The sequence below is a fragment of the Podarcis tiliguerta genome (assembly GCF_965153285.1).
Source record: "Podarcis tiliguerta genome assembly, chromosome: 6".
Lineage (NCBI taxonomy): Eukaryota > Metazoa > Chordata > Lepidosauria > Squamata > Lacertidae > Podarcis > Podarcis tiliguerta.
This window is the reverse complement of record NC_139539.1, coordinates 58,371,758-58,387,198: the sequence shown is the minus strand read 5'-3', so window position 1 is coordinate 58,387,198 and position 15,441 is coordinate 58,371,758. Positions and strand designations below refer to the sequence as shown.

At 41.9% G+C, this 15,441-nt stretch overlaps 1 protein-coding gene across 5 annotated transcripts in view; it reads left to right on the top strand.

Moving 5' to 3' along the window:
• The window catches only part of LOC310680924 (cytochrome P450 2J2-like), a 37,475-nt gene that overhangs the window by 9,143 nt on the left and 12,891 nt on the right, over positions 1-15,441 (top strand). The window contains exons 1-8 of one of the 5 annotated variants that reach the window (XM_083448139.1): positions 6,123-6,432; positions 8,416-8,578; positions 10,455-10,604; positions 11,389-11,546; positions 12,080-12,256; positions 12,853-12,988; positions 14,124-14,311; positions 15,084-15,222. In XM_083448139.1, coding sequence (XP_083304265.1) covers positions 6,238-6,432; positions 8,416-8,578; positions 10,455-10,604; positions 11,389-11,546; positions 12,080-12,256; positions 12,853-12,988; positions 14,124-14,311; positions 15,084-15,222 — 1,306 coding nt within the window. In that variant the 5' untranslated portion in view covers positions 6,123-6,237. Of the gene's footprint in view, positions 1-355; positions 813-6,122; positions 6,433-8,415; positions 8,579-10,454; positions 10,605-11,388; positions 11,547-12,079; positions 12,257-12,852; positions 12,989-14,123; positions 14,312-15,083; positions 15,223-15,441 lie in introns of those variants that run through there. The other 4 variants (XM_083448136.1, XM_083448137.1, XM_083448138.1 and 1 more) reach the window with 4 other exon arrangements.

The following is a 15,441-nucleotide window of genomic DNA, read 5'->3' as shown; positions in this document are numbered from 1 at the left end:
TTTGAGAAGTATGATTTACAGAGATTGCTATGAAGATGTAAACCAGGGGTAGGCAACCTAAAGCCCGTGGGCCAGATGGGGCCCAATCGCCTTCTCCATCCGGCCTATGGACGGTCCGGGAATCAGTGTGTTTTTACATGAGTAGAATGTGTGCTTTTATTTAAAATGCATCTCTGGGTTATTTGTGGGGCATAGGAATTTGTTCATTCCCCCCCCCCCCAAAAAAATATAGTCCAGCCCACTACATGGTCTGAGGGACAATGGACCGGCCCATGGCTGAAAAAGGTTGCTGAACCCTGATGTAAACTCTCTACTAACATAGTCTCTCTCTCTCTCTCTCTCTCCTCCCTTTTAGGAAAGCGAGTTTGTCTTGGAGAACAATTGGCCAGGACTGAGCTTTTTCTTTTCTTCACTGCCCTACTTCAGAAGTTCACTTTCCAGCCTCCAAAAGGCGTGACATTAAGCCTTGATCATCGGTCAGGTCTTACGTTATCCCCCCAGCCGTACCGGATATGCGCAATCTCTCGCTGAGGGGACTCATTTTATGGCACTGCTCATTAAAAGAAGATGGTGAAGAACTTGGCCAGCACTGCCTCCTTAGTTTCTGTCCTTAGGGGGACAGCTCAATAGTCATAGCTCAATAGTAATGCATGTCCATTGTATTTAGAAGGCCTCAAGTTCAATCTGCATGACTGGTATGTGGTTCTTCTCATAAATGATCTCAAGTATGTGACTTTTAAAATTGTCCCTGTGGCACAGCTAGAGCAATCTCTTATAAGTATCGCAATAAAAGAGCTCAGTTGGAACTCCAAGTTGTAGACTTTGGTGCTCAAGCTTGCACAAGATGGTTACCCCCCACTTCTCCAGGGGCACCCCCCCAAAAAATGGCTTAAGTGCGAGTATACCTGGGTGCAGGGAGACAGCAGGTGGTCTGTCTGCCTGGCAAGCTGAAATGCTTGCCCTGTTGGTGTTATTGCACATTATTGAATTCCTCCCCTAATGTGGAAGTAGCCCTAGCAGAAGACACTACGAAAGGTCAGTGACTTATTGATAAAACAAGAGACCTTCCAAGAACCTTCCAAGGATGACTGAAAGCCTTCTTGTCCTAAAAGAAGTATCTGCTTATCTCAGAGCTGAGCAGACAAGTTGTGCCCATATTGTGGTCAGGGCAGTGGCAGACCTTGGTGCCCTGCATGATGCCAATGTTCAGCACCCCCTGCCTCTCACGCTCCATTCTAAATCATAGTTTCAACGTCCCCTGCAGTGCCCTTGAGGCTGCATGCCCAGTGCCACCAAACAGTTCATGCTCTCCTAAATCTGTATCTGCATCTCCTGGTTTCTGTTGTCCCTTGACACAGGATATCTGTGGTCCCTTTGTTTCCTCTAGCCACACCACTCCCTCTTGGCCTCATCCCTTTGAACTAATTGTTTATATCAATTATGGCAATCTCTTATTATTCAAAAAACCTCTATTTATATTTTGTCAAGAGGCAACTTAATCTGCTATCTGTCCTCTACACACTTGGAGCCATAGAACTGTAGAGTTGCAAAAGACCCCCAGGGGCATATAGTTCAACCCCCTGAAATGCAGGAATCTCAACTAAAGCATCAATGACTGATGGCCAGCCAACCTCTATGTGCGAGGAAGGAGAGCCCACAACCTCCCAAGGAAATCCATTGCACTGATGAACAGCTCTTATAGTCAGAAAGTTCTTTCTGAAGTTTTGTCAGAATCTCCTTTCTTGTAATTTGATACCCACCAGAGCAGGAGAGAAAAAATGCTTATTCTATCATTCATGTGACAGCCCTTGAGATATTTGAAGATGGCTATCTTATCTCCTCTTGGTCTCCTCTTTTCGAGGCTAAACATACCCAAGTGCTATTGACCTCATTGGAGCTTTCAGAATTGTCATCTCCCACTCAGTGCTATGTAAATATAGACCTGATGGCTATATAAATTCTAACAAGAAAAATAAATAATGATAAAAAAACCCCGGAATGTAACCAAATACAACAGCAGCTGCACATAGCTAAAACCCATAATGCCCTGTGCGCCTTAGGTCCACGCTATCTGAAAAACTGTATTCTATTGTAAGAGTCTGCCCAGGCTTTGTGGTCTTCAGGGAAGGCCCCTTTCTTGGTCCTGCCACCCTCATAGGCACAGCTGGTGGGGACACAGAAGAGGGCCTTCTCGGTAGCTGCTCCCAGAGTTTGGAACTCCCTTCCTGAAGAAACTAAGCTGGCTCCCTCCTTGTGGTCCTTCCACTGCAGGTGAAGATCTTCCTGTTCCAACAGGCTTCTGGGAACTGACTACTTTTAATGAAAGGGCTGATACCCTGCTGTTTCTTACTGTAATTTTTAGTAGATTTTATACAGATTTTACATATCATTTTAATTCTATTAATGTTTAATTGATTTTAATGTCAATTTTCCTATGTTTTTAGTGATTCTTGTTTTTATTGGTTAACTTCCTTGAGTCCCATCGGGAGAAAAGGTGGGGTACAAATATAACAACAACAACAACAACAACAACAACAACAACATACCTCCCGCATTAAGATTGAGACTGCAACCCTATACACCATACTTTTCTGTGTATAAACCACACACCCATGTATATTAGACGCCCCCTATTTTTGGAGACTCCTAATTAAGAAAATGGGGGGAGATTGCCCAGAGTTGTTGAGCTTTTTTGGGGGGGATTGCAAAAAATCGCTCACCCAACTGACCTACGCTGACTCACGCATGCATCACTGAAGCCACCTATCGTCTGTCCCCTCAATGCCAGCTGCCACCAATCGGCCAACCACATACCACAGAGACAGCCAATCAACACCAGCCCTTGCCACAGCCAGCAATCACCCACCCAATCACCACTGACAATCTCCTGCTTGTGGCAGGTCCCCCCTATGCACTATTTGTGTATAAGCAACCCTCATTTTTTTAGATGATTCTATAATTTAAAAACCCTCATCTTATACAAGGAAAACTACAGTATGTTGCCCATATGCAAGCTTCATTGAACACATTGGAATTTACTTCTGAGTAAACAGGCACAGAAGTGGAAAGTTTCACTTGAATGTCTTGATGGGGTTGGGGGATGAAAGACAGCAAACAGAAAGGTAAGCAAGACTGAAGGGACATCTTTTTCTCTCCCCTGCCCCCAACAATTTAGTAGAGCTTAAATTCTTCAACTCTAGTTTGGTTACTGCAATCCCATATCCAATTTGATTTATTGGGGAGTATGTCCATTGAACATGAAAGGCTTAACCTCTGAGCTTAACCTCTGTAAGTTAACTGTGCACTGAATTCTAAATAAATTCCTGGACCTTAGCCTATCCTATCCTCCAGCACAATATTTGCACAATATAGCTTCCAGCAGTGCTTTTTCCCCTGTAAAAAAATGTTTAGGGGTACTCTCATTTTGACTCAAGAAAATCACCATTTTATAGTTCAAATCAGGGAAAATAAATATAGTAAATGGAGAAAAGTAGAAAGATTCACAAAGAGTTTAGGAGTTTGTGCACCCTTGCACCCCCCCCCCCCAGGAAAAAAGCACTGGCTTCTAGGGAGGAGTACCTGTCTCAGACTCATCCTAGCTGCTATGCAAAATGAACAGCAAGACAAAGGCAGGATAGAAAACTTGAATCAGCATCTGTTTAGGACCCTGGGGTGTTCGCATCAGCTGTTGCTAGCTGGTGTCCAAACATTGCAGTTTTGCTCATTGGCTGAAAGCAGGGAGGGCTTTGCTTGTTTTTTCTCTCTTCTCTCAGGAAAAGGGAACCCAGTGGCTTGCTTTTTCTTTCTTAAAAGGAAGCTCCAAGTTGGCGGTCCTGTCTCCAAGACACTGTGGGCTCTCTTCAGAAGAGCCTGCATCCCATGTCTTTACTCTAACCTGTCTTCTCCAGGAGGAGGGCAGCTGGTAGGTGCTATTGCTGTAGGCTTGGGTCCAAAGTGCTGGGCTCCTGGGAGCCTGACCTGGTTGTCCTCTGGTATTGTCCTTGGCTGTGGTGAAGAAAAGGCATTGGTTTGCTTGTAGGAATGTGGGTGATCCTAACTCAAGATGAGAGTCTAATGGAATGTCCTACCCGTGGTTCTATAATTAGAATGTTTTGCAAGAAACGTTTTGTTGTGAAATGAACTGGCAAAGAGTTTCATATGTTAACTGCATCAACACATTGGAATTAACCATTCATGCACTTTGTTCTCTGTTGTTGGCCCCAATCGCAACACAAAGTTTAAATGTGCTTATAAATATCATAAAATCAAAATTTCACATACAATTCTTGAACGTGGCCAAGGAATTTTCCATATGTTTTATTCTTTTCCGAAAGCATTGTTGTTATTAACATAGTGGGTAACAGCGTGAAAACCGAATCAGCCTTTAGAAAATAGACACGTCAATTTGGTGGTTGGTGCGCAATTACAAGATAAAACCACAAGAGGGTATCCTTTTGACAGTTTACAGCAACATCTTATATTAGAGCGCAGCAACTAGTAGCAACCAACTGATCATTTGTAGCTACCTTTCATTCCTAATCATGAATAGTGAATTTGCCAGAGTCAGGCTCTAGTCCACTGTTTTAAATAGAACAAAAATAATGAAACATGAATCATTTACTGGAACTACTGGCTTGTCATTCAGGAAGAACGAAAGTTTTCAGGGAAATTTAGGTAGAAATACAGTGGTACCTCGGGTTAAGTACTTAATTAGTTCCGGAGGTCTGTACTTAACAGGAAACGGTTCTTAACCTGAAGCACCACTTTAGCTAATGGGGCCTCCTGCTGCTGCCGCACCGCCGGAGTACGATTTCTGTTCTTATTCTGAAGCAAAGTTCTTAACCTGAAGCACTATTTCTGGGTTAGCGGAGTCTGTAACCTGAAGCATATGTAACCCGAGGTACCACTGTAGTTTGTAACTGTAAATATGAAATATCTTAATGAGTAAGGCCGAGGATTTGGAAAGGTTTTTTCTTTCTTGGTCTGCCATTGTCATTTTAGTGCAGAGTTCTCCAGCCTTGGGTCTCCAGTTTCTGCAGGACTACAACTCCCATGGTCCACAACCAGCTTGGTCAGCGACCAAGGATGATTCGAGCAGGGATCTAAAAATATCTGAGGCTGAATTAGCAGGTATTGCTCATTTTCACAGGGGCTGGAGCAGAAACGGATCCAGCTCAGAAGAGATGTGTCTCCTTTCCATCAGTTCTGTTGTGGGCAGCTTTAAAAAGCCCAATTGAAAAAAAAATAATAATGCAGATATTTCTTGGGGACATTATGCCTGAAATTCTTAGAGAGTCTTGAACCAGATAAATGTTTGGCCTGAACTAATCTCATGTCTAGTGTTCTTTAAAAAATAATACTTTTGAGACTTCATTATGGAATTAAAAAAATGACCCAGTAAGAGGTATGAAATATAATAAAGAAAAAAAGAGTAACTGTAAAAAAACAGGGTTCCTGCCCATTACCTCATAAAATAAAGTCCATTCTCAGGAGACTACACATTTAATTAGATGTTACAACAAAATCCTACCTGATATAGAAACTACAAAAACAAATGTCATGAATACAAATTAATGCCATATTTCATTGGGACTTGCTATCCTTGAGATTGGCCTAAGTAAGGAATGCCTGCCAATGGAGGCAAAATTCACAGGTCTATTTGCACCCTGACATACCCTTGATTTAAGTCAGTTTCTCAGGCATGAGTATAAACATTGTATTATGCAGCCAAATATTTAAAGAAAAACCTGAGGATTCCTTCCAGCCCTGTGAGACTGTCAAATAAGCAGCTACTAATAGAAAAACTATATATTGTTTACATATCAAGTCTGTACTCACATAGGACTTAGTAAGGTCTCATAGAAACATCCTCCAGAGAAGAAGTAGAGAGAGAGAGAGAGAGAGAGAGAGAGAGAGAGTTTTGATTTGCACTTGAAGAGAATTCTTATAAATGTTGGTATGGAAACTTTTCAAATAAGTGAAAACACAAATGATAGATTCTATATAAGAAAACTAATCTCTCCCCCCCCACTCTTCACTGTAGGTAGAATTACTCAACCAATGAGTAATCTCGGTTCTTCCTCTTTATGTGCGTGATTTAAAACAATATGTGCAGACTTTGCCCTTGTTTCTCACAGGAACATTGACCAAGAGGGCAGGTGTGGTTGCTCTAGCTGGATCAGAATCAAGTTTCCCTCGACACAGAGCAGTCTGTTCTGACACAGGAAGGGTTTGAAAATGCTGCTCCAGTTTCTCCTTGTCCTCTGGGAGGCCTTGTCCCTGCAGGTCATTCTGGTGTTTCTGGCTACATTTCTACTTCTTTCTGGTTACAAGAGTCGCCCAAAGGATTTCCCCCCAGGGCCCATCGCTCTTCCCTTGCTGGGCAATGCACTCAGTTTGGATTTTAAGAAGACTCATCTTTCAGTACAAAAGGTAAGGATGAAGGAAATGGTCAGTTTGATGAAGGACTCAGCTGGCATGAGATAAATACAAAATTGCAGCAGAAGGGAGCAGGCTGAGATGCCCCCTGGTCTGGAAACCTGATTCCGAGAGTCAGCATCCAGATGTCTTGGAGAAGACCACAAATGGGGCATGAAGACAAATGCATTTTCTGTTGTTTGTTAAAAGCATCTGGTATCCAGAGGTATATTTTCTAAAGCTTAAGTAAGTCAGTTGATGTATGCTTCTATTTTGTTAGCAGGCTCCTTTCACTCCCCCTGCCTTTTTCCTGTCTGCCCAAGAAGGAAGTCCTGATCTCTGCTTGCGCAGCATAGCGACCAGCGAGATCTCTCTCGGCTCCTCAATCCAGCGGAAAGTTTGCTTTTCTCAAATTTTGCCTTAGGCCCAAATATACAGCACGATCTGGTGCAGCTTTGCAGCTGCATTGTGTATTTGCAGGGGGCTGTGTGTGTGTGTGTGTGAGAGAGAGAGAGAGAGAGAGAGAGGGGGGATGTCCCCTGCCCTTGCCACAAACTCATTTTCAAATTTCAGGTCAAAATTAAGAAAAATAATGCTTTATTTTTGTTTTTAAAAAGAAGATAGAATCAGAGATAAGAAACCTGTGCTTTAATAAAAATAAATGTTAAGAAACTAGCTTTCCAGTGCTATGGTTCTTAGAACAGAATGCCAGAGGTGTGCTTAGTTCATAGCTGTCAACCTTTCCCTTTTTTAAAGGGAAATTCCCTTATTCCGAATAGGATTCCTCACAAGAAAAGGGAAAAGTTGACAGCTATGGCTTAGTTTCCATTAGAAACTGGGCCTTTAATGTTGCAGCTCCAGCTGCCTCAGATCAGCTCTGTGATCTGGGGTGAGAGTTAGGTTGGCAAACTGTTTTGGTTTAGTTCCGTATTTTGCTATAAATAGCAGGATCATAAAATATTGCAGTTAAAGGAAGGCGGCTGCTTTTCCAGCTTGTAATTGACATATATTTGTATCTTGTACACACACACACACACACACACACACACACGTTACATATTTGTTTCTTGATTTTTCACATGGGAGCTCAAGGTTGTACACATTATCCTTCTGTTCTGTCTTTTATCTTTGCAACAACTCTGAATGGTAGGCTAAAGGTAAAGGTAACCCTGCTGTTAGGTCCAGTTGCGGACGACTCTGGGGTTGCGGCGCTCATCTTGCTTTATTGGCCGAGGGAGCTGGCATACAGCTTCCGGGTCATGTGGCCAGCATGACTAAGCTGCTTCTGGCGAACCAGAGCAGCGCACAGAAACGCCGTTTACCTTCCCGCCGGAGCAGTACCTATTTATCTACTTGCACATTGATGTGCTTTCAAACTGCTAGATTGGCAGGAGCAGGGACTGAACAATGGTAGCTCACCCTGTTGCGGGGATTCGAACCACCAAACTTCCGATCAGCAAGCCCTAGGCTCAGTGGTTTAGACCACAGTGCCACCTGCATCCCTATAAGGTAGGCTAGACTACCATAAATGGCCCATCTTGTTAATATATTTCAGGAGGGGACCCATTCAGACACAGCATCCCAGCCCAGGAAATCCTGTAGGCATGCCTGCTATTTCTGATGAATTTGATGGTGGTCAAAGTTTCCTCCTTCCATACCGGCATTCAATAAGCATCAAGCAGACAGATTAATACAGTCATACCTTGGTTGTCGAACACCTTGTGACTCAAACGTTTTGGCTCCCGAATGCCGCAAACCTGGAAGTGAGTGATCTGGTTTGTGAACGTTCTTTGGAACCTGAACATCCGATGCAGCTTCCGCAGCTTCTGACTGAGTGCAGGAAGCTCCTGCAGTCAATCAGAAGCTACACCTTGGTTTCTGAATGTTTTTGGAAGTTGAACGGACTTCCGGAAAGGATTCTGTTCAAGAACCAAGGTACGGCTGTATAAAGGATTACATACTCTTTCTAACTTTCTCTCCCCCCCCCCCTTCATTCAGCTTTCAGAAAAATATGGCAATGTCATCAGCCTTCAGTTTGGAAATCTGTGGTTTGTAATTGTGAATGGATTGCACATGGTGAAGGAGGTTCTTGTCCATCAGGGTGAAAACTTTGTCGATCGTCCAAGCGTTCCTCTTAATGATGAAGTCTTTAAGAAGCTTGGTGAGTTTTTTACAATATGGTCAACTGTTTAAACTTATAGAACTTTTAAAAGTCTGCTCTAATTGTACAAGCCCTTAGACTGTTTAATAACATTATATTTTCACGACTGAGGATTAGATTTTTTTTTATTTGCATTTCCTGTTTCATTTCACCAAATGAAAGCAGTAGCATTAATGTGCGTCAGAGAAGCATACCCTCTCAACTGTTCAGATTGACTGAGCTTACCATGCATTGGGTAGCAAGTCCAGATTTTTGCAGTTTTCTCTGCCATAATGCTTTTTCGAATATTGTATATTGTTTTTAATTACATTTGCATTTTCATGCCTTTTTCTCTCTCTTTTTTTTTAAGTGGATAGCTTCATTTCAGTTCTTTTGTTCTTGAAAGAAGTGAGAATAGTGTTGCGTTACAAAGCAATCTAATAAAGAATAATATCCTTGAAATTCGTATTGGAAGCCTTGGAAATGGATCCACATAATCTTCCCTCCACCCTGCTAATCTACATTCTCCCTAAGTTTGTGGCATGCTGGTGGCCTGAAAGGAGCTGGAAACCAGTTCCTTTACCAAGTTACTTCCTTAGCAGAATGGCTGATCAGGCGATTTGTGCCCACACTTCAGTGAATTTCAGATGACCATGGTACATGCCTGCTTATTTAGCCTAACTGCTGTGAATTTGTGACAAAGGCATCAGAATGTCAGATTCAGCAGTTCACCCTCATACCTGCTCTGGGGTTGTACTTAGGCCCTCATCAGGCATCATGCCACTCCTGAGATAAAGGAGAAAGTGCATTTGGGGAATATGCACACTATCTCCTGTGTTCCACCAGCCTGCCCAAACCCACTAGCCCTCCATGGAGAACAAACTTCTGTGGCAGAAAGTCAGTTGTAGTCATGTACATTCCTTCTGCATTTTAGAGCACTGCATGATCAGGCAGCCTACGACAATCTCCATTTGCTCTCCAGCTCAGTTAGTCTTCAGTTACACTTGAAGAGCTTAGTTCCTCCAAAAGCAGGTCTCAGCAGGTCCTGTGGTCACTCTCTGCCACTACTCCCTCCCTCCCAGACATTGCCTTTTTGACAATGCCAGGAACTCTCCAACCACAAAGTCTGACCTTCTGACCTCCATGAAAAGCATCAACACTAGCAGGAAACCTCCAACCACAAGATCTGTTCAGTTCAACATTTCCTAAGAAGAGCAGGTATCAGCTAAGGGGGTCATGCTGCTTGCAAGCTGAGTGACTGAGAGAGAAGCAATCCTGGCTGCACTGACCCCTACAACTGCACTTACTACTTGCATAAGTGGTCATGAGTGGGGTCACTGGCATGGACTGGGGCATGGAAAGAGTGCTGGAACACCTAATGCCTCGTTAAAGCTGCTGAGTTAAGCCTTCCCGGTGACTCTGACTATCTGTATAAAGGATGGAGAGGGCAGTGGGAATGGAAGCAGTGTCCTTTGAGATGTCCAGGTCCATGGATGCTCCATGTATTCAAATAGCAGAACAGCCCTACAGATGAAATATTTTGGGGTTTTTTACATGTTCTCATTCTCCCCCCAATTTTTTTTTTTTTGAAATGCTGTGCTTTTGCTCTATCAGTGTTCCCAAAACCTTTCACACAGTGAAATAAAGTTAGTATTAAAATACTATACAAACAGTAAAGCAAATGAAAAGCAACAATGAAACAGCTGCAGCAGATGCAGCAGCAAAGTCAACTTTGCAGTCTCTTCAGTATGATATAAGCAGGCAAGCCAGATAGCTTAGGGGAGAGAGGAGTCCTCTTTTATAATTAGAAGGTCTGTTAACTCTCCTAGCTTACTATTTGCAGTTGCTCATTTTAAAAGTCCTTATTTGCTATATGATGATAATTCTTCCTATTTAGGATTGATCTTCTCTAATGGCCCTGGTTGGAAACAACAAAGACGATTTGCCTTATCAACTCTCAGAAACTTTGGTTTGGGCAAAAGGTCTTTAGAAGAACGAATACAGGAGGAGAGCCGATACCTAACAGACGCAATTGAAGCTGAGAATGGTGAGCACCAGAGCCCATAAACCAGTGGCACCATCCGTGATATTAAAGCTGTCTGAATTCGGGTCAAGACACTGCTTTGCAGTGGTTTTGTTCCTACCTGTATGGTTATTTCCAGAGGATGATTCTTAGGGAGTGCAGTTCAGCCCCATGTGGGGTTCCCCAGCGTTCAGTTTTATCCCCCATGATGATTAACATCTACATGAAATTACTGAGTGGGGTCATCCTGAGCTTTGGAGTACATTGTCAGCGATATGCTGAAGACACACAGCTCTGCTTCTCCTTTACATCTGCAGGTGTGGCAGTGGATGTGCTGTTTTGTTCTATTGTGCATCTCTTTTCTGCCTCCGATTAAGATGGTCCAGGCCATACTAGTTAGCCACTTCTACAGAAATGCCCTTTCCTAACCTCCTGCCTTGGCCAGATCTTGACTGATGATCTCACAGATGAGTATGCTAGAAAGTTGTATAAAACTCCAACACTGCACCTTTATCTTTCAGATACCTTCCACCTGTAGAATATTAGCTATGTCCTCCTGTCGCGGAATAATCCCAGCCTATAAAGAAATATAAAGAAGGCAAATGCTCACTTGAAAGCACAATGTGCCTAATGTCTTATACATAACTCTATCCCACAGAGTCCTTGAATTACTGGGTGTAACGTTCATACTAAATGGTTTCTTCTGTTCAAAGATCCAACCCTATCCACACCCACCTACATTCCCCACATTTTGTTCTTGTTATATGGAAGCCATAAGCACTCTTCTACCATCTTTTCCTCCCTCCAGGGCAGCCATTTAACCCTCACTTCCAGATTAATAATGCTGTTTCAAATATCATTTGTTCTATCACTTTTGGGAACCGCTTTGAATATCATGACAGTCGTTTCCAGAAGTTATTGAAACTGCTTGATGAGGCAACGTACCTTCAAGGAAGTCGGGGTCAGGTAGGTCTTCTGTCAGAAATGCTCTGGCCCAGACAGACTCCCACATGCTGGTTGAATGTTAATTCGCATGCTGTGGGTTTTTCATGTTATGATTTCTTTCTCCCACATTCTAGTCACCCAAGCATCTCTTCCTATTCATATCCCTTTGCCATCTTGCTTTGATTTAGCATTGTCTGTTGGTTGGGATGCCTTCAGTATTATAAAGCATTCATAAAAAAAAAGAACCATGTGCTAAAACGCAGTTTAGGCTATTGAATTGGTAATCACATGTGTAACTGAATAAAAATCTCTGCATATGAAAAAGTAGCACACACCATGAGAAGGCTAAAACCTTCTCTGCTAGCTTTCCACAGGGAAGGAATTGGTTTTTTATTACTTGTAGGGGACATTCAAGCGTTGTTCCTGAATATTTACAGAAATAATACTAGATGGTGCACAAAACTAATGTTTATTAATCATTTATTTGTTGTTGTTATTTAATATACATACATATATTCCATACATATATGTGATGTTAGTGTTTGTTTCCTCAGCTGTACGATCTCTTTCCCACTCTCATGAAGCACCTGCCAGGATCCCATCAGACTATTTTAAAAAACTGGGAGCAACTGAGATCCTTTGTGAAAGAAATCATTGAAGAACACAAAAAAGACTGGAACCCATCTGAACCCAGAGACTTCATAGATGCCTACCTAAATGAAATGGCCAAGGTAAGAGAAGTAAAGGACAACAAGTATATAGTTGTTGTTCTTTTTAAAAAGAATAATGATACTAGAAGAAGGCAGAGGTACAATCTAAAAGGCCAGACCTAGCTAAGTGGTTTGTCTAAGCAGCCTTTAGTGCTGGCCATATTGTTTTTGCTGACTCTGTATTTAATTTGACAAACAGGTGAAGTGTGTGTGCACTTGCATGCACAAGTGCATATATAAATATGATTTCATGCCTTTCATGGGGTGGCATTTCCTCATTTGCCCACTAAATTTCACCACTTGTTTGTGATTTGTCAGAGCAGACAGTCAACATCACCCAAAGCATTGTTGTAGAGGCATATCATGAGTTGCCATTTCCTCAGTTGTCTGTCTGAATATACTCTGTAGTCCAGACCAAACTTTGACAAGACCAAACCCATACTTTATCCCAACTTCAATAACGTACAGGATTGTTGATGTGACCCTGCTGGGTTCTGGATACTCTTCAGGAATAGAGCTGAGGAATTCCATGGTGATCACTTGACAGATGGGACTGGAACTGGGATGATGGTGTTCGATGGCCTCTTAACACGCTGGTGCATTTTCTTTGCTTCAAGGCGGATGCTGCTCCCAGTTTCCATGAAGAAAACCTCCTACATTCTACACAGGATCTGTTTTTTGCTGGAACGGAAACAACTTCTACAACCCTGCGCTGGGCTTTGCTGTACATGGCCATATATCCAGAAATTCAAGGTAAAATTGTAATTGGCTTCTTTCCTTTTCATTACTTTGGGTTGGATTCAGTTAAGTCCTACCCACAGTTAACCCAATGAATTTAACAAACTCAGACATGCCTATACCCAATGCTTTTTTCTGGGGGCACGCAGGGGTACGCATACCCATAAAAATTTTGTGAATCTAATGGGAGAAGAAACATTTTTAAAAAGAAATTAAGTTCCTCCCCCCACGATAGTGAATCGTCAGTTCTATTGAATAGCATGGTGAATCATCAGTTCCGTTGCTACCACAGATGGCAGCCTATAAAATGGTGATTTTCTTGAGACAAAATGAGAGTTCCCCTCAACATTTTTTAAGAAAAAAGCACTGTCTATACCCATCAGATGTGTAAAAAAAGATAGATAAGTGAAGGGAAGAATGTGGAATTCTGGCAGGTTACATGCTAAATAAAGCATAAACAGAAATTGCTGCAATACATATAGGAAAAAAACTAACGAAGAAAATAAGAGACGTTTATGATTATCAGTGGAGAAACAGAGCAGTACAGTAACAGAGAAACTACAAGATTTATATAAAAGAAATAATGTATTTATATTTAAAGAAAGTCAATCACTTGTTACAGAGTGGCAGGAATTATATTTGTCCTTTTGTGGAGAATAACAGTTATTAAAATGATAAAAATATTGAAAAGCCAGTTTTTATTTCAACATTTACCAATTCAATTAACCACACATGGCTGAAAGCTGAAATTATGTATGATGAGAAAGCAAAAAAAAAAAAAAAAAAAAGAGTTCAAGTTCCAGTTTTAAAATTATTGTATGTCACAAACTGCAAAAAACAGTTGTAGAACCATGTTTGAATCATCGTACTATATGTATATATTTCTATGTTTGATATGTGGAAGATTCCACTACATTAAGCACTTGGAAAATAAAAATTAGGTCTGGGTGAAAAAATGAGTCCCAAGGCAATGCTGAAACTCTACCAGTGCAGCTGCTGTCTGCAACCCAAATAAAGGTGATTCCACAAATGGGCCACAATTGCACAGAAGCAACTTCACTTCCCACCACCCAGTGATGGAACAACATGACAAGTCTCCCCTGCAATTCTGCTGCACTTGTATTAACGACAAATCTTCTTTTCTTTGTAGCAAAAGTCCAAGCAGAAATAGATTCTGTGATTGGCCAGTCTCGCCAGCCAGCGATGGATGACAGGGACAGCATGCCCTATACCAATGCAGTTATTCATGAAGTTCAAAGAATAAGCAACATTATACCTTTGAATGTGCCCCGGATGACAACTAAGGACACTATAGTGGCTGGGTTTTGTGTGCCCAAGGTAAATGTTAAGAAGATACAGCTTTCTTATCTGCCTTTACTCTTCCATTAAGATGTGAAACTTGAAGTCCAAGTTCTAAATGAGGGGTAGCTGATATTGTGCAGTCCAGATGTTGTTGGACTCCCAACTGTCATCAGTTCCAACCAGCTAATGGGCAGAAATGATGAGAGTTGTGTCCCAGGTTGCATCACCCCCATGTCTACCTGCAGAGTTGCACCATACCATTAGGCTGGCATTGGTTGGAGAGAAACTGGTTTGTCAGTTGTAAATCTGGACCCTTCCCACTATGGTGTTCTGCTTTGCCCATCATTTCACTCCTCTACTGCTTATGGAATTCTAGGCTTGTTTGGCATAACAGCAATGCTAGCCCTGGGGCAGATGCTAGAGTATTCTTGAGATACACCATGATCTGGAAAGGATAGAGGGATCTGAGCTAGATAAGCTTTTGTTTTCTTCAAATTCCTCTGTAAAACAGGACCCAAACCACAGTCTCTGTTTGAATGGATAGCTAGTCAGTCTGAAATTTGCTAAAATCTGGTGTTTCTAACCATAAATTTTAGTAGTCCAGCAGACATTGAATATATTTTTAGATCTATATTGGAACCTGTGTTTTTGTGGAATGTAGTTGGATGAATTACTTAATAATGAAAAGCTAATCTCTCATTCAGAGCATATCTTTTCTGCACCAGAGAACAGAGTTTGACTGCTGTGATTACAAAAATATAACACAAAGAGTTCATGGACATTTTTAATCTAGCTTCTTCTTTGACAGGGAACCATCATGCTTGCCAACTTGACCTCTTTGCACTTTGACAAAGATGAATGGGAAACACCCAATGTGTTTAATCCTGGCCATTTCCTGGAGAACGGGCAGTTCAAGAAAAAGGAAGCATTTTTGCCATTCTCTGCAGGTAAAAAAAATGATGGACTCGTCATCAAAATTTCAAGAGTTACTAAATGGTGGAGGCCTAGTAGCTGAGAGCCTGGTGTAGTACTAACTATACTGTATATAGCAGAAGTTACCAAACTTTTTGGGCCAGTGGCCACATTTGACATATAAGAAAGTGATGTAGGCACCAGTCACAAAATGGCTCTCTTTGTGAGTGTGGTACAACACAAATGTTGTTGAC